Raw genomic sequence first — 20,113 nt, forward strand, 5'->3', positions numbered from 1 at the left:
TCATTCCCTGAATTTTCTAGAGGGCGATTGCAAGGGAACATTGTTTAATGGCTAAAGAGGACAGCATGAATTTAAGAGGCCTGAATTTGTGATCTGTTTATTGTCAAGAAGGAGCAGATTTCACCATCTCAAAAATATCAAGTCAGTATAATAGGACTTGATGGGTTGGAAGAGTCCATAATTGTGAAATATTTAGGAAGTAAAAGATTGCTACTGAAATGCTACAAATTCAGAGAAAGGCACTGTTGTTGTTTTTTTCACTTCCACAATTAACATTTTCATTGAGTTATAAAGTAATGTAAAATACAAAGTAAATAGGAAAGCAGCGGGGAAGAAAGGGTTAGAAAAAAAAGAAAAAGAAGCACTGACTTTGAAAACTCTCTTTTACAGTAAAATAAGTCATTGACATCAAATCACAACTTTTGCTTTTTCATAATAATATAAACAAGCTATTTCTATAAAGATCTGTTAGTCTAATTGGTAAAACCCAAAGTCAGAGTTTCATTCTTTTCCACATCAAGCACGGAGTTCAGAAGCGGTCTCCATGTGGAAACAAAAGTACTTATGTTCTTTTCTTTAATCAAAGTGGGCAATTTTGTCATTTCAGCCAATTCCATCAACTTCTGCAACTATTCGTCCATAGTAGGAATTGAAGCATCTTTCCATTTTTGTGCATATAATAGTCTTGCTGTTGTCAACATACATAATAACAAAGTTCCAATTTTTTTCTCCAATTCTTTTTCCATTAAACCCAAAAGGGAAAAAAAGTTCTGATTTCATTTTTATCTCCATTTTCATTTTTTTAATTAAAATATAAATCATACTCCAAAAATGTTTTTCTTTATCACATGTCCACTATAGATGATAAAAGGTCCCCTCTTTCACTTTTACACTTCCAGCATTCATTTGACATATCTTTATACATCTTAAATAACTTATGTGGTGTTAAATACTAATGATACACCATCTTATAAAAGAAAATGTTTATATTGTAATTTAATATGAATTTTAAACCCTAGAGAAAGGCACTACTTACAGGTGAAACTTGAAAAATTAGAATATCGTGCAAAAGTTCATTTATTTCAGTAATGCAACTTAAAAGGTGAAACTAATATATGAGATAGACTCATTACATGCAAAGCAAGATAGTTCAAGTCGTGATGTGTCATAATTGTGATGATTATGGCTTACAGCTCATGAAAGCCCCAAATCCACAATCTCAGAAAATTAGAATATTACATGCAATCAATAAAACAAGGATTGTACATAGAACAATATCGGACTTCTAAAAAGTATAAGCATGCATACTCAGTACTTGGTTTGGGCCCCTTTAGCAGCAAATACTGCCTCAATGCGGTGTGGCATGGAAGCTATCAGCCTGTGGCACTGCTGAGGTGTTATGGAAGACCAGGATGCTTCAATAGCGGCCTTCAGCTCTTCTGCATTGTTCAGTCTCATGACTCTCATCTTTCTCTTGGCAATGCCCCATAGATTCTCAATGGGGTTCAGGTCAGGTGAGTTTACTGGCCAATCAAGCACAGTAATCCCACGATCATTGAACCAGGTTTTGGTGCTTTTGGCAGTGTTGGCAGGTGCCAAATCCTGCTGGAAAATGAAGTCAGCATCCCCATAAAGCTCATCTGTGGAAGGAAGCATGAAGTGCTCCAAAATCTCCTGGTAGACGGCTGCATTGACCCTGGACTTAAGCACAGTGGACCAACACCAGCAGATGACATGTCTCCCCAAATCAACAGAGACTGTGGAAACTTCACACTGGACTTCAAGCATCTTGCAGTGTGTGTCTCTCCATTCTTCCTCCAGACTCTGGGTCCTTGGTTTCCAAATGAGATGCAAAAGTTGCTCTCATCAGAAAAGAGGACTTTGGACCACTGAGCAACAGACCAGTTCTGTTTTTCTTTGTAAGACGCTTCTGATGTTTGTTGTTCAGGAGTGGCTTGACAAGAGGAATACGACATTTGAAGCCCATGTCCAGGATCCGTCTGTGTGTGGTGGCTCTTGATGCATTGACTCCAGCCTCAATCCACTCCTTGTGAAAGTCCCCAACACTTTTGAATGGTCTTTTCCTGACAATCCTCTCCAGGCTGCGGTCATCCCTGCCGCTTGTGCAACTTTGTTTCCACACTTTTCCCTTCCACATAACTTTCTATTAATGTGCATTGATACAGCACTTTGGGAACATACAACTTCTTTTGCAATTACCTTTTGAGGCTTTCCCTCCTCATGGAGGGTGTCAATGATGGTTTTCTGCACAACTGTCAGGTCAGCAGTCTTTCCCATGATTGTGATTCCTACTGAACCAGACTGAGAGACCATTTAAAGGCTCAGGAACCCTTTGCAGGTGTTATGGCTTAATTAGCTGATTAGAATGGGACACTTTGAGCCTAGAATATTGAATCTTTTCACAATATTCTAATTTTCTAAGATTGTGGATTTGGGGTTTTCATTAGCTACAAGCCATAATCATCTCAGTTATGACACATCATGGCTTGAACTATCTTGCTTTGCATGTAATGAGTCTATCTCATATATTAGTTTCACCTTTTAAGTTGCATTACTAAAATAAATGAACTTTTGCACGATATTCTAATTTTTCGAGTTTCACCTGTATCGTGCACATCACTGGTTTATTTTAATATAGCTTGCACAAAATAACTTCTTCCCACATCAGCACAACAATCTTTAGCCTCCTTTAATGTGCCCAGACTCTACTATCAGTTTGCATTATAGTAACTGTGAAACAAACTCTGTCTGGATAATAGAAACATTTATTTTTTGAAAGAAATTATTACCTGAACCTTGGCTTTTTAAAAATGTCTGAGGTAGGCATAATTTAAACAAAGCCCTACTTTTGGAAACATGAGAGAGAAAATGAAAACAGAAGATAAAAAGCTTAGAAATGAAATTGCCAAATCTCAGGATTTAACCCAAAGTTCAAGAATACAAAGTAGACTTTAATTTTGCTTTCAGAGTAGCGTTTCGTAGCCTTGGCAGTTTGAAGATGTGTGGACTTCAATTCCCAGAGCTGAAGTTCACACATCTTCAAACTGCCAAGGTTGAGAAACACTGGCTTAGAGCAATTGTAGTGGAGAAGAAATGTTGCATTTTTTACCTGGAGTGAAAGCATCTTTTGAGAGAGGGATTTTAGACCAGGAAAACAGCAAGAAGAATTAAAAGATTTTCTTCCAGAGGAGTTGTTCCCATACCTGCACCCCACTTCAGAGTTCTTTTTTGAGGAGACAAAACTTCCCAAATTCTTTGCCTTACCTTTCCAATTTTCTTCTGATCAAAGCCAAATATCTAAAATCTTGGGATATTTGGGCTTTCCAAAAGAAAGAGTTTTTCAAGGTGAAGAGATGAATAGGTGACAGGTTATTCTCTTCTTAGCTTCAGAAATTTAATCTATCTGTGCAGGGTTTTCTTGCCATTTTCTTTTCATGATGAATTACCAGACTCCAACATTTATATCCCTACCCAAGTTTTCACCATCCCCATTTCTTGGATTCTGGACTATAGGTTTATATTTCTTAGGCTTTTCATAGTTTTCATCAACCCTACACAAGGGAGAATAAAATCAGCTGCTCCTTATTCATTTATTTAAAGCACTTTCAATCCCATCTGTCATATGAAAAATGGATTAAAGGCAAACATTTTTTTTAAAAAAAACTCCCTCTCAGTATAAAAGGAGGAGGGAGGTGGAAGGAAAGGTAAAATAGAACCCATCAAGCTTAAGAACAGGTCTTAAAGAGTAACAATGATTTATGTATCAGATTTTCCCACCCAGTGCATGTGTGTTCAACTTTCAGCAATGGCCACATGGGAAGGGAAAGGTTGATTTAACATATCATCAGTTAGATATGATTCAGTGAAAGAAAGAGCCTGATCTAGATGATATTCTGAAAAGAATGATGGAATCGCCTGTATTTAATTCCAGCTGCCATTGCAAAAATATGACAATTGTCTATCAATCATCTCATTGATAAATGAATGAGTTGGCCTCAACTGATGAGAGAGGACAACTGATAGTTTAAACAGGCTGGAAGTAATGGAAGTTAAAACTTGGCACAATGGGAATTTACGGCATAGCATTGTTTTTCAGCCTTGGCAACTTTAAGGTGTGTGGATTCCAAATTCCAGAATTCCTCAGCCCTCGCTAGACAGTTTGGGGAAAGGAAGTCCACACATCTTAAAACTACCAAAGCTGAGAAACACTAGTGTAGTAGTAAATTTTATTGATATGAAACTCAAAAGCATCCTTCTTGCCTTTTCTCTGTAGCTGCTGCATGATTTCCCAGATGAATTACGGGCTGACATTGCTATGCACTTGAACAAGGATATCCTGCAATTGCCGTTGTTTGAGAGTGCCAGCCGTGGCTGCCTGCGGGCTTTATCCCTGCACATCAAGACCTCATTCTGTGCACCTGGCGAGTATTTACTACGTCAGGGAGATGCCCTGCAAGCAAATTATTTTGTATGCTCGGGATCCTTTGAAGTCCTCAAGGACAACATTGTGCTGGCCATTTTGGGTAAGGCTCAGGAAGTAATCAATACAGCATCCATTTAGACAGGGAAGTGATAGTTCTTGGGTCAGGGAATAATGAGGACTAAACAATGATCCTGATTTGGAGCTTGTTCTTATTTCCTTTTAGCACAAAGATATTTTATGAAACCGTTTTTCCAGGGGCATGTTCCTCATGACATTGCCACCCTCTTATTGTAAACCCACTAAGTCCATTCCATTATTTCAATCTAGAAGCAGTGTTTCCTTTCTTCTTTTGATACAAAATCCTCCCCCGCGGACTATCTATGACATCTTGGGGGAAAGTTGCTGTTAGTCCAACATTCATTTGATCCTACAAGATTGCTGCAGAAACATCTCCACATCCAGCTGTTGACTCTTTTGGCTTTGATTGTGAGATAGACCAGACACCAGATCTTTTTTCCTCCAATTTTTCTATGGCTACATCTGATGTTATGTTTGTGGGTGTGCATCCATGCACTGCAGAGATCATAAGGTAGAGAAAGTGAGATAGACTTCTATAAACATGGGATAGAGCAGGGGAGAGAGAGCGGAGGCTTTTTAACCAAGAAAAATGATTAATGGAGGAAATTAATTCCAAGAGGGAGAAGGAAAAGAGATCCAGAGGCAAAATAGTACTGAGAGCTCTTGGATTTGGGCTTTCTTTCTCTATACTCCAAAGTTGCTCTTCTGATCACCCAGACAGGTTTGGGGCTAGGGAGATGATGTATGGTATCATTATAGAAGACACTCATTTTTCTGACAAAATTACAGAACTTCTGGAAGTTTGATATTCTAACATAAAGAGAGAGGGGAAAATCAGGTGTTCTCTCTCTCTCTCTCTCTCTCTCTCTCTCCCTCCCTCCCTCCCTCCCTCCCTCTCTCTCTCTCTCTCTCTCTCTCTCTCTCTCTCTCTCCAGAAGACTGATAATCCTGTCAGAAGAATGCAGATATTTTTGTAGGGGACAAAAATGATAAATAAAAAAAAGTAAGGCTTAAATTCCCATGTTCAGGGATACAACAGGTGAGATACAACAGGTGGTCCCCCCTCCATTAGCTGGTGACAACTAGAGAGCACAGTTGAAACTGCTTTGGAGCTACCCCACATAAAATTGTGTCCAAGCAGCAAAATTACTTGGTTTGTTGTTAATCTATGGTTATGGTAATCTATGTTGACTCTGTTGGCAGCATAGTTTATATCAATATACTTTCCTCCCAATTCAAGAAGAGGAGAAAGCATATTAATATGCCATGTGAAAGACTTATTGAATGCGTAATTGAATGATGAGCTGAGTTGATAAGTGAACTTCACAAAATGGTTAAACTATGGATTAACTCTTTGACAAAACAACAAGTGTGTGCTAGGTATTCGTTTTAGATATTTATATTCTCTAACAAGTACAGAACAAGGCTTGGGAAATCTGTCTAGCTTTAGAAAAGTCATTTAAAAGAGAAAATCTGAGTGGCTTGTTGGGCAGTAGTTTCAGAAATGGATGTGTGAATCCAGTCCATTGGTGCTTATTCAATACACCTTGTTTAAATAAACTGTAGCTAGCATGATATGTGAACTTAGTCACCATCTAGCAAAAGGTCAATTTCAGAATTGATTCTGAGTGCCAGCAGTCTCCAAATGTGTTGAGAGTAATGTCCAGGGTTCCTAGCCGGCATCACCAGGTGTGAGAAGAAGCCATATTTAGGAAAGTCTTCTGTACAATAAGAGAATGTCAGATGTTCCCACCCAAGTTTTCAGTGCTTTGGGGATCTACTACATGGAACCAAAAATGAATACAATTTGATGAAAACTTGTTTCTTGTTTTGCTTCCTCTTTTTTGTAAAAATGAAATTGTAATAAATATTTTCCACTAAAGGTAAATACCAGATATAAATCTGTTTGCCATAACTATGGAAAAGAGTGGTAGGAATTAAGAAAGCAGGCAATTTGGGGTCATTGCAATTATTATAAAATCAAAAATCTTGAAAAATCAAAAAGAAAGAATAACAAAACAATCCATTTTCAGCAGGGAAAATTCTTGTCCCAAGGTCAAGACAGTGTGTCTGCATTCGTACTTTCTGATAAACTGATTTAACTATGGAATGTGGCCTAAGCTCACACATTCCATTAAGTCATCAGCCATGATTTACATATTACAGAGGATAGTCCAAAACTCTAAATGAAAACCAAGCAAATTATTTGATGGCTTTGCATAACTTGTGAGCCACTCATTCTATGACTTTGAAGTATTGTTGGAGTATACAAAGTTAGAGGCAGCAATTACCTCTCTGCCTCCCAACCCACTCATACATATCCCAAACATTGACTTTTTATAGGTAAAGGAGATCTTATTGGTGCTGACCTGCCCAGTAAAGACCAAGTCATCAAGACCAATGCAGACGTCAAGGCACTGACCTACTGTGACCTCCAATACATCAGCCTACGTGGACTTTTTGAGGTTCTGGAGTTGTACCCTGAATATTCTGCTAAGTTCATGGCAGACATCCAGCAGGACCTCACCTTCAACCTACGTGAGGGTAGTGAGATTGAGGTAGGTAGATATGGATGACATTTCCCTATGCTTCTTGCTCTTTGTCCTGGCAGAGTGGGTCATTCCAAGTGAAGATCATTTGACTTCCGCAGGAATTTTCTTTGTCCAAGCCACTAGAATCCATGCTGGAAGGGCTCTTCTATGTATAATGGAAAGTTCTCTGCTTCCTTTTCATTTTGTCTTTACAGTCTTATGGGAATAGAACAGAAAGGGGGATTACATTTTATTTCATGTCAAACTCAGTGTAGTTACCATAAATATGCAGTTCGGTGTTTCTCAGCCTTCACAACTTTGTGGTTGTTTTGACCCAGCCTTCATGAACCCAACTCAACAACCTACTTGGGAGAAGAAACCCCTTTTTATTTAGAACAGCAGGAATTCATTTATTTTTTTAAATTTATTTTGATTTGTCAATCGCTTACAAGATAATAGGTATAAGTATATATATAGTTATGAATACATGAAATGGGTACATATAAGAAAAATAAAAGAAACAATAGGACAGGGACGGTAGGCACGTTGGTGCGCTTATGCACGCCCCCTACAGACCTCTTAGGAAAGGGGTGAGGTCAATAGTAGACAGTCTAAGTTTTTGGGGTTTGGGGAAGAAACCACAGAGTCAGGTAGAGTATTCCAGACATTGACCACTCTGTTGCTGAAGTCGTATTTCCTGCAATCAAGTTTGGTACGGTTAACCTTGAGTTTCTATCTATTGTGTGCTCTTGTGTTGTTATGGCTGAAGCTGAAGCATTCATTGACAGGCAAGTCATTGCAATGTATGATTTTATATACTATACTTAGATCGGATCGAAGGCGGCATAGTTCTAGGTTTTCTAGGTCTAGAATTTCGAGTCTGGTGGCATAAGGTATTCTGCAACGAGTAGAGGAGTGGAGAACTCTTCTTGTGAAATATTTCTGGACTTTCTCAACTGTGTTAATATCAGGTACGTAATGTGGGTTCCAGACTGATGAGCTGTATTCGAATATTGGTCTAGCAAATGTTTTGTATGCTCTAATTATTAGTGTAATATTACCAGAGAAAAAGCTACGTAAGATTAGGTTAACAACTCTTAACGCCTTTTTGGCTAGGTAGTTACAGTGGGCTCTAGTACTTAGGTCATTTGAGATGAGTACTCCAAGATCCTTGACAGAGTTTGGATCATCAATAAGGTCTTGACTATTCAGCCTGTATTTTATTTTCTGATTTTTTTTTTGCCAATATGTAGGACAAAGCATTTATTTGTTGAGATTTGAAGTTGCCATTTGTTTGACCATTCTGATACATAGTCAAGGTCTTTTTGAAGGGTAGCAGTATTGCCTGTGGTGTTGAACAGCTTTACATCATCAGCAAAGAGAATGCAGTTGCTCTTAATATGATCACAGAGGTCATTTATGTAGAGTATGAAAAGAGTTGGTCCTAGAACGCTGCCTTGGGGGACACCACTGTTGACAGGTGCAGAATTTGATAGGACGCTCCCAATTTTGACCATTTGTTGTCTGTTTGACAGGAATGCTTCTATCCAGTTATGCAGGTGTCCAGAGATACCATAAGATTTTAGTTTTAGGAGTAGTTTGTTGTGTACCACTGAATCAAAGGCTTTACGGAAGTCTATGTAGATTGCGCCTATTGTTTTGTTATTCACAGCATTCTTTGACAAAACTCCACATCACACATCTGTAGGTGATTCACAAGCAGTAGCTATCTCTGAATTCTCTGCGGAGAGGGGGGGGGAAGACCTCAATTAGCACTTCAATCCCAACACAAAGAATCCTGACCCACCTGATTATGGCAAGGAAATCCTGGCAAGGAATCCACTGGAGGGAACTTGTCTGGAGCATGAACCGATGTCTCCGATAACTACACCTCCCACACCCCTCCTTATATCCCAGTCAGGGAGGGGCTTGTTAACTTCTCCTTCTTTTCCTGGATAGCTGGCCCTCAGTCCTGCATTGCTCTCCTCTCCGCACTTCTCTGCGCATACACACATCTGGAACAGGGCCCAGCTGTTCCTCTCCCTCACTCATCTCTGGCCCCAAAACAGCTACCTCTCTGCTTGAGCATGAATAGATGGGCTCTGCTCTGCATCTGACTCTGAGACCTCTGGCTCCTCAGAACCTTCTGCCAGCCCTTCTGTTCTGATAGTAACCCAGGCATCCCTTCCCACTCCTCTGACTCATCTGACTCGACTACCATCTCTGCTGGCAGTCACGAACCACAAGTGATATGTGGACTTCAACTTCCAAAATTCTCCGGTTGATATTCTTGGTTGCTATTCTCACAATCCAACAAAATGTTAGAAAGAAATTACATTCAGGATATAAGTCCATTCCCTCCTGGTTATGCTATCCAGAGCAAAGTATTTATAGCCCACTCTGTTTCCTCATACATAATTTACAGATATAGACATCAGATGCAGAGAGACTAGGAGCATCCACCACAGATTAATACATTACTTCATTATGTGGAAGAAGATGCATACTGAACCTGCTACAAGAATTCCAAAAACAGTGTTAAGCATACTTTTCTTCTCTTGTTTGGGAGGCAAGAATGCCACAGGGCTGTTATAGTTAAATTTGATGTTGCTGCTATATCTGAAAGTAGCCATATAGTTTATACAAATTTCACCTAATTAAAACTGCAATGGTAGTTTTAAATTATGTGAAATCTCTGGAGCGAAGGAAGAGAGAGACTTGATAATCTAGGAATGAGACTTCAGGCCCTTAAGTACTGAATCTCCTTGTGTTGCCATTAAGAGTTTCCAAATCAATTTGACAATTTAACTTTTGATGCAAGATTCAGGATTTTGCCTATAGGAACATTTGCACATACCCAGACAAGGTCTATATCTGTATCTAACTCTCAAATTTCAGGAGAATTTAGAATTCATTTCTAGGAAATACCTAAGCTCTGCAACTTATGGTCTAAAAAGACTTTTGCGAAGAGTAGAATCACTTACCTAATCAATGAGAATAGGTCTTACATAAATGATCAGAAAACCCTGAATAAGTCAGAGGGTTTTAAATATGGACTAGTTCAGGGGTGTCAGCAGGGGTGGGATTCAGTTTTTTTTAACAACCGGTTCTGTGGGCGTGGCTTAGTTGGTGGGTGTGGCTTGGTGGTCATGTGACTGGGTCGGCATGTATAACTCGACATCACTCATGTCAAGGGGTGCTTCTCCTCGCCTGGCTTCTCATGACAGTGGGAATGCTACAACGGTCGTAAGTGTGAAAAATGGTCATAAGTCACTTTTTTCAGTGCCATTGTAACTTTGAATGGTCACTAAATGAACTGTTGTAAGTCAAGAATTACCTGTACAAAAATACAAAAAGTTTCTTTGCTTGCAAGAAACAAATACCAATCATTAGATTAAAAATACCTGCAAGCCGGAGTTATAAATCAGGCAGGATGCCAGAGCACCTTGAGGAATTAAAATAGTTAAAATGCAGTGATAAGTATCAGCAGCCAACTCTTGCTTTTAAAGTGAAACCCTTTAGCAGAGAGGTCATTTAAGCTCTCCAGAAAGAGCACACCCAGGAAAAGCAATCCTTAGATCCATTGGCACCACTTAAAGATACCAGCTGGTCTCACTCACCTCACAAGATATCCTAACAAAATCATCCAGATTTAAGGAAAGGTCACATTCCTCCCAGAAAGGCAGTAAAAAAAATCAGTGCCAAGTTTTCATCCTGCCTCTTGGAAGTATACCCCAAAAGGACAGTGCCAGATAGTACTAAAGCAGTGAGGAAGACCCCCCCTCCCCAGATAGAAAAAGAAACCATAAGGCAAGAAAAAATTCCAACACAATACAAATAATTAAATCACAACAGTAGCTGTTGCTTGTTGAAGCTGAATAGGGAAAATTATCCCATCAATAAACACAGGATTAAACTTCACCAAGCACAGAATTAACCTTCACCAAAAACCAGTTTTAGACCAAAACTCAGAAAGAGTATGTAAACTCATGTTTGAATGTCAATATTTCTAGCTAGCCAAGAAGCCTTGCTGAATGTCACTCATCTTGGTTCCCTGTCACTAAAAGCTCTGCTTCATTATTCAATTATTTCTTTAAAGTGCTGATTGTCCAGGGAAATATTTTCTCCCAACAGCAGTGTAAAAATCTTAAAACAGCCCTTCCCCTTTAAGAAAGCCTCAGAAGCTCCAGAGACAGGAAGTCTAGGCTGTCTGCCAAGAATGTAATAAGGGTGAAGAAAAACAAAAGGAGATTGCTTCTAACTACTGGTTCTCTAAACTACTTAGAAAGTTAACAGGGGGTTCTATAGAAACAGATAGAACCGGTAGAATCCCATCCCTGGGTGTCAGACTCAATTTCATTGAGGGTCACATCAGGGCTGTGGTTGACCTCGAGGGCTGGGTGGACATGGCCAACTGGGTGGTGTGGGCAACTGGGTTTATGTGGCCAAGTAGATGGGCATGACTAGTTTGATGCTACTCCCCAAATTGCTGGCATGATTCCTCTTTACATTGGGTAGACCAGGATGGCTCCGTGAGCCGAATCCGACCACATTGCGGATTGGATCCAATCTGCAGGCCTTGAGTTTGACATGCCTGGATTAGTTGGAAGTATTTGGAATATATATTCAGCTAGTTTGAAGCTATACATAAGATAAATAGAATTTTCTTCCAGTTGCTCTCAATATATTGATATTCAAGTGGTGTGCTGCCTGTTGTCCTGATGACAATCTATTGTTGCCTTGAGTAGCAATCTTTAATAGCTTTGTTCTGCATTAAAATGACCAGGCACAGAGTTTTTAATCATTTTCAGTCAATGAGCATATTTTGAATTTGGGGAAATTGCTTATCTGTGTTTTCCTTCCTTCCTTCCTTCCTTCCTTCCTTCCTTCCTTCCTTCCTTCCTTCCTTCCTTCCTTCCTTCCTTCCTTCTTCTTATAGGTCACCTACTCTACAGATTGTAGGTAGCTTCAATTGGAAATAATGAAATCCTACTAACATCAAAATACAAAAGTTGCATTACCTAATAATTCTACTAATTCTACTTCTCCCAAGGCATGGAGAAGTTATCACCAAATCACCATCTCCCCCTTGCCTCAAGGCTTGTTGGAACAGAACACTTTGCACTATCTTCTGAAAGGCAAAGAAATAGCATGCCCCCATGTACTAGCATGTACTGTCTTTGCCTTTGGGAGTATGTTATTAAGAAGGCTTCTTTCCAAAAATGCTCCCCACTAACAACTCAAGGGGACTATTCTCAGTCAGGAGACTATGGGCAGGCAGATTCATCCAGGACTAGCCAGCCAACCAAAAGTAACATAACTTCTCTTGGTTTGCTTTATGTCAGTTTTTTTTTCTCAAAAACTAGGTTGTTATATTTTTAGACTTCTCTGTAGCAGGAATTTAAGCCTATGGTTATTTTTAATTTATCAGTGGGGACTTTTCCCCTCTACAAGTTGTACAGGACTAACATAATGTAATTCACAACTGCCAACATCTCTTTTCTAACTCCTTCTAATATTTTAATATAGCATATGGACATATTGTCTTCACCTGTCTGGTATGATGATGACAAGGTACACATTTGTGGTCCCAACCAGCCAAGTATTGCTATTAGGCTGTTTGGTAGGAATGACAGCAATTGGTGAGAGAAGAGAAAACCTGTCTATTTGCAAACAGAAAAGGCAGGGCGGTGATATAAAAATCCTGTTAAGACATATTTTCAGCTAGGATAAATGCATATGGGGAAATAGAAGAGTTAGTATTATGGCAACTTCAATCTAGGCTCATTCAACAGAGCAAAGAAACTTTCTGTGTACAAACAGAACCGCCATTGGAAGGACAGAGTTTAAACCATAATTGCTGCTTCTACCCTATAAGAATGTGTGGATTAGTGTGATTTGCAATCTTCACTAATAAGGCACCATTTTATGTGATCAATTGTTTTCATTGAATATTTCTTTTTTCAAAAAAGCATGTAAACATTTTCTTTTTGTTTGGACTGCTGGCCTAGAGGAAGGAAATAAAGCAGAATTAGCAGGCAAAGATTAGGGTTTGCTATAATTGGTTTATATTTTGATCTGTATCTCACATTTCCATGCAAGCAGGACAATTAAAAAAAAAAAACATCCAGCAAAGTGTTACTTATACTAGTCTTGAAGCAGCAATATTCTAGCACCTTATGGTTGTACTATTGGCTAGTTGTGCCTCCCAATCTTTGTTCAGCTGATAGCTGTTGAGTTCCCCTAGGCCAAACTCACAATAAATCTTAATGCCCTAACTTCACATCATTTAATTTGATTGTTAAGCTCAGACTTATCTTAGATAGGTGATACAGAACATGAAACCAAATGGAAGATCAATTTTCTTTTTTGTAGAGGCTGCTATTCCCATCTTATGCCTACAGTGGCTTAACATAGCACATAGCATAATAGAGTTGGAGCCTGTTTCTTCTTCTTTTTATCTTTCACAGTGTTTAATAGAGTCTTTACCTTGTGCCTCCTGGCCTTGAAACCAATTAGTTGTTGGCATAAGTGACATCTCTGCCCTATGAACTCTGGCTCTCAGTTTACAGTATCTCTTGTCATAATTGTTGCATCAGCAGTACAGGAAATTATCTGGATCTCTCCTGAAGATCATTACTATGTTATTTGATTTCTTGGTGATGACATTGTGTTGAAGGAAGTGATAATTCAGACATAGTTGAAGGTAGGCAAGGGCAAAGAAGAGATTTCATAGTGTACTAGTGCCAAAAAAACCATAATCCCCTATTCCCCCTCTCCCACACATATACACAAAAGAATAGGTTTGTGAAAAGCAATTAACTAAATCTTTTCATGTTCTTGTCTTTGTTTGTCTTTCAGGGGCTTCTCCAATTTTCCAGATCCCCACGTTTATCCCAGGTAACTTGAAGTTTATGCTGAGGAAAAAAAAGTAGGCAAAGTTTTTTGTTGGATTATGGTGAATTTGAGGAGTATGTAGGTGTGAATGAAATTCTAGGCTGGGAATAGTGGGAGTTATAGTCTAATAAAATTACAGAATTGATATTTAGGCACTTTGGCATAAATATAGTGAAACTGCAGAGATAATCATCTTGGAGCCCCCATACTGTAGGTAAGAGGAAACAAGTGATGGAATAGCCATCATAGCTACCACCTCATTTGCTTTTGTTCTAGAGTCAACTATCACTAACTAGATGGCAGAAAGCAAGGAAAGCAGTATTTTAGGGCAGGGGTCCCCAACCACCGGTCCCCGGACCGGGACCGGTCTGTGGATCATTTCTTACCGGGCCGCAAAGCTTGGGCGCCGCCATCTTGTTTCGACAGCGCTTCCGGGTTTTCAGTTGCTTCCGGGTTTTTGGTTGGAAAGTGCTTCCGGTTTTTCAGTTGGAAAGCGGCGTTTGGGTGCTCGCGCCTTAGTTTCGTCGAAGGGGGGGGGCAGCTTCAAACGAAGAGCCGTCCCAATGGCGGTGGAGTCTCACGTTACTCAGATACCGGTCCGTGGAAGAATAAATAATCGTGAAACTGGTCCCTGGTTCGAAAAAGGTTGGGGGCCACTCTTTTAGGGGACTAGAGACATGAGGAGAAACCCTCATACGTATAGGTCCATTATAACTGTGGTGATAGAAAGAATGAAGAGATGGTATGATTTTTTTCTTCCATTTCTTTTGCCTGTCCTCAGTTGCATTGGCTATGGGGTTACTCAGCCCTGAATTGTCATGCTGGGGGGCAAGGGGTAATTTGAGAGGTTTACTTTGTGGATCAGAGAGTTGTACTTACAATCCTATCTAGGCCTTTGAATTTAACTCCATATCAGTGTAGAAATCCACATTAAAGTTTCAATGCATATGAAGAATATCCAATTGCAGAAGAATGAATAGAATATTTTCTGGACTGATGAACAGTGACACATAGGGATATCCTGAAAACTTCCTCTCATCATGACTTACATAGATGAGGGCATTCAGACCTGGCATCTTTTTTTAATATAAAACAATGACATGGGTTTGGTTTGATGTCATCTTATCCTATTTCAGGATAGTATAATGATGACTCAAATTTGATTGCCTATAATTGTTATTTTCCATCCAAAATTGAAAGACAAATTTGGCATTAAAAGCACTATATTTTATAGTGAACTGAATTATTGTGTTAGATTGTGAACTGGTATGTATTTGAGTTCAAATTTTGATCCAGAATTGCTTTTGTTCTCATAAAATTTCTTTTTCAAGATTGGGTTGGCATATCAATATATTTCATGTGCTACTCTTAGTTTTGTTCATACAATTATTTATCTTCATCCTGGTTACCAAAAAGCTATAAAATGGAAGAAAAATTGGCTAATTCCCCAAGATCAATATCTATATTTTAAAAGCTATAAAAAGTGGGATACAATGATAAATGTACATTTGAAAGCTAAGGGGATTTTCACGCACAGATTGCTTACTGGAGATCATTTATATTTTAAGTACGGTAACACTTTTTATATTCACAATAGCTGGCTTCTGATTACTGATTATGGAGGTTTTCATGGTATATTGAATCAAAAAGTATCAAATTCAACTTATGTTTAGATAATACTGCATGTTAAGCCACTCAACAGCCACCCAAAGTTAACAAACACAATCTTTAGGGTAATTAAATAGGCTTCATTATCTACAAGTTTTTCTTTTTCCTGAGCCATTACTTTCCTTCTTCTCACCTGGCCAGCCTCATCTTCAAAGTTCTGCTACTGCCCCTGAGAAGACCCTACCCTCCATCCAGGAGTACAGTGAGGACTCTGAAGACTTCTTTCAGCCTTCACCTGCCACAATCACACGTCGAAAAATCATGTTGCCCAACCTCAACAGCCCAGTAAGGAGGGGCTCTCTCAGCAGTCTTCTGGGAGATGATTTGCGTCAATTCTCTGCCCTGAGGAGAACTTGTCGGTCTCCAGTCCGCTGCAACCGGGTCCGCAGTCCTTCTCCACGATGCCGTCAGGAGGAGCGACATTTTGACAGTGACAGCCTCATTGGCCAGAAGCCTAGCAAACTCCCCATTCCGTCTCTCACACCCTATGGGCCTCCTGACCTCAGTCCCAGGTAAGTGGGTCTCATCATGGTCTTTGATTTAAGTCATGAAATATAATACACCATATGTTTTTGAGTATGCTTTCTATTATTGTGGATTGGATAGAAGAGATTTGATCCAAATACAAAGTTGTGTTTTAACCCCAACTAGCACCTTACATTTTTTTAGTTTTAGAAATTTTGGCCCAAATGCAAATCTAAATCTAAGTGATTTTATTACTTCCAAGATTTAAAAAAAATAGTTTGGTCAAATTGATTTCAATTTCTAGGGAAATTCACTCCCGATATGTAAAATGCCAAATATCAGTTAAATATGAGAATGGGCTTTAGGTTTTGTTGTATTTCTTTTTTCATGAATATTTGTTTAGTAGAAGTAGGGGAAATTTGCAGGCATAGCTGCCCCCTTCAGCAAGGGTCAAACTTGACAGGTTCAATTTTGATAAATTCAAGATCTTTATGAACAAGCAGGTTTTACCATTAGGGGAGGTTTATCAAAAGAGAATACCTTGGGGAAAATATTTTTATAAATATGGAATATGTAGCCTAAAAAGCCTTCAAAATTTCAGGAGATTTGTTTGTTTATTTATGATGTAATTGTACATATTCGGGATGGTTTTATCACATTCTATTTCTATGGTTGTAGTTGGCAGTTTGTATGAAAATGATACTATTTATTTATTTGTTTATTTATTTATTTATTTATATTGATTTGGCATTGCCCAATTCCAAAATAATTGTTAGATATGCTTCTCAATAGGAACCTACTAAATCTCAGAAGGGAATGTATAGGAAACTCAGAAGTTATGATGAACAACACATAATTATCTTCTATAGGTAGTAATGTATCAGAAATTCTATTGAGTAGGGATGGTTGATGAGATTTAAATAATTTGAACATATATCATTGTTCAATCCAATGATTTGCTGTGGATCCCACAGATTGCAGCAATATTCTTTTAACACTTTTGTTCCAGGCTGGTAGAATTAATAAAGAACAGTCGGCTTGATTTAAGAGCTTCCATAAACTCCTTTATAACTTAGTTTTCTCAAGGGTTAGAAATACACTACTTCTTCTGCCTCCTTCCACTTCTGATTTTTACATTTTCCTTATATGAACAACTTAGCAGAAAAGGTATTATTTTTTCAGATCTGTTCCAGTACAATTTTCTAGATCTCTAACAAAGTACCAGGCAAGCTCAGTGTTGGATCTGGACAGAGCCTATTAGAAACGTAGCTATTTTTCAAAATTTGGGATTTGGCCAAATGCCATGCATTCTCTAAAGTACAGATAAATGCTTCCTTGGGTCAAAGCAGGAAACTGTGAATTCTAGTCCTGCCTTAGATATGAAAGCTGGCTAGATGACTTTGGGCAATCACTCTCAGCTCCAAATGCTAGGCTCAGCCAACAAGCGGGTCAGTCAATTCCTGGTGCAATCAATGGATCAATACTCAGTTGACACTCCTCCCAAAATAGACCCTGCACTAGTAGGCAAAAAGGATAGAAAGGAAAAAAAATCTATGGATATGCTGGTGTGCTTTTCTTGACAACAAGATGGAAGTGGTTTGCCACTTACTTTTTCAAGGATGTTTTTCAACAGCCCAGTCTAACCCACAACCCTAGTGGTTTCCAATGGAAATTTTAGCCACCTCTTTAGTTTTACTTATTTATTTTTTAAATCAGTCAAAGATGATTAGGTACTCCTGTGTAGCTCCTATTGCGCTCATTCCTGATCAGGTGGTCCTTTATGGTAATGTTCTCTAATAATTATCCTTTAGGTCATGGGTGTCAAACTCACCACATCACATTGCATCACATGATGTTTCATGATATTTTTCTCCTTGGAAGAGCTGGGGTGGGCGTGGTCTGCCTGTGACGCATCTGGCCCATGGGCCACCAGTTTGACACCCCTGCTTAGGTCATGCTACACTTTAATTAGCCAGAGAAAGTGATTGAACCATATGGATTTTATGTCACATGAGCCAAATATTTTGAGCCTGCATTGCCTAGATTTTTTTTTATCTCTTTGTGCGGGTATATTGTGGATATGTATATCTATGCCCCCATTCAAAGTCTGTTTTTCAACTTCATATGAATTTTTTTCAGTGGGTTATATATTATGCAGGTTTGGATAATATATTATCCATTTCATTAGCAATGAAGATCTGAGTTGCAAATCAATTTTGTGTGTTTTGTGGATAAGGGCAGAACACCGGTTGTCATAGGGGACACATAGGAAGTAATGGAGAAAGGTGACTTCTATTCTTTATTCTCAACTTCTTATTCGTAGAGAAAGAGCTTTTGTATGTGGAGCTTTACTTTTTGTCCCATAACTCTTGGTTGATTCCCCGTTCCCACCTCTCTAGAATTGTTGATGGCATTGAAGATGACAGCGGAGCATCAGAGACACAAACATTTAGTTTTAATGTGGAACAACCCCAGCAGACTTTGGTGCAGGATCCTATGATATCAGGTAACCTTGACAACTGAAGAGAGGGTCTTTAGCTCTTTACAGATCAGAAGCTAAATCTAAATCAGAAGCTGAAATTCACATTTTGAACAGAGAGGAACCGCTGATTTGAAAGAAGGGTCAATGAGGACATTTATGTCAAAATTGAACAGCCTTCTGTCAACAAAGGGGGCGGGATATGACATCATCTATCTCTAGTCTAAAAACACAGTCCTTTCATCAATTCCAAGAAGGCTCCACACCCACAGCTCATAAATATCCATTACTTCAAATAGAAAGACAATTAGATACAAAGCCAATTTAAATGCTATGAGATTAGGATAAAGTAACTATCGGGAAATAGGCTTAAACACCATGTTAACTGTAAGCAAATCCAATATACAACATGTTTCTATTTCAGATCATCGGCAGTCCAAAAAGAACCATTCCCAGTAACATGTCCATTCAAACAAATATTCTATACCTCAATCATTAACTATAACCAAACCCACATTGAGAAGGCAGAAAGTAATCCCAATATCCAATATAGCATAAACAAAAGACTGAAACTTGGCATGACAAGAAGGGATAGTTTCCTGTTTAAAGAGAACAAATTCACAAAAAGTCCTTACTTCAAATCAAAGGAGAATTACTGTAGATATTAATCCATTTTAAATGCTACATATAGAATAGGTTATATAAAGTAACTTAGAGAAAAAAAATCTTAAACACCATGCTAACTATAAGCAAAGTACAATATTTTTATTGTCCAGATGCCCAAAATCAAAAGAACCACCCAGAATAACATGCCTCATTTCAACCTTGATCAGGTAAACCAAGTTTGTATTCCTTCTTTTTACATAAAATAATGTTACTGTTTAATCCATTCAGATGATTATTGATTTTTGTTTCAAATTTCTTCAAAACTTTAAACAGTCTGACAAAATACATAGTCCAATTATTGTGATTGTCAATTTTATTTCCTTAATTTTTAAGGCCTCATCCAGTTTTTTAAATGTCCAATGACAAATTCTTGTTTAAAGAATGTTATGTTTGTGTTATTCTCAAAACTTTGTTGCATATCTTTTTCTGTAGCATTTTCTTTGGGAAACAGACTATTCCCAAGAAGACATAACACTGTTGACACTATTGATTCAATGTCCTGATGCAATTTCTCAAAAATGTCTCTGAACGCCATTATAACTTGCTTGTTTTTTTTTTATGTCTCCAATATAAAAAACAGTATTTCTTTCCCACAAAAATGCATTTATTCTTTCAAAATAATTTCAAATTCTTAATATTCAAAATCCAACTTTGTGTTGTTTTCTGAGCCTTTAATGGTTCAAAACTTTCTATAATCAAAACCTTGCCTTGCTTTTTGCTGTTTATTTTCTTAAAGATTACAAAGATAAAACTCATACATTTATTAGGGATTGAAGACACTCACCTGGTGTATCCAACTTTGTCATTTTGAAAGTTTATAACTTTTTAAAAGCAATTAATAGGCAATTTCCAAAAATTATAAGCAAGAAAACTGAGAAATTAGAG

The 20,113-nt window shown here is 38.3% G+C and overlaps 1 protein-coding gene across 3 annotated transcripts in view; it reads left to right on the plus strand.

Moving 5' to 3' along the window:
- Window positions 1-20,113, plus strand: part of KCNH4 (potassium voltage-gated channel subfamily H member 4) — a 73,075-nt gene that overhangs the window by 41,782 nt on the left and 11,180 nt on the right. For all 3 annotated transcript variants that reach the window (XM_087946349.1, XM_087946350.1, XM_087946351.1), the window contains 5 exons: window positions 4,295-4,544; window positions 6,866-7,080; window positions 13,915-13,953; window positions 15,760-16,130; window positions 18,483-18,589. In XM_087946349.1, the coding sequence (XP_087802475.1) occupies window positions 4,295-4,544; window positions 6,866-7,080; window positions 13,915-13,953; window positions 15,760-16,130; window positions 18,483-18,589 (982 nt within the window). The remainder of the gene's footprint in view (window positions 1-4,294; window positions 4,545-6,865; window positions 7,081-13,914; window positions 13,954-15,759; window positions 16,131-18,482; window positions 18,590-20,113) is intronic.

This window comes from Notechis scutatus, chromosome Z, assembly GCF_049901735.1.
Source record: "Notechis scutatus isolate UNSWTSFEM ecotype Mainland chromosome Z, rNotScu1.2, whole genome shotgun sequence".
Taxonomy (NCBI): Eukaryota; Metazoa; Chordata; class Lepidosauria; order Squamata; family Elapidae; genus Notechis; species Notechis scutatus.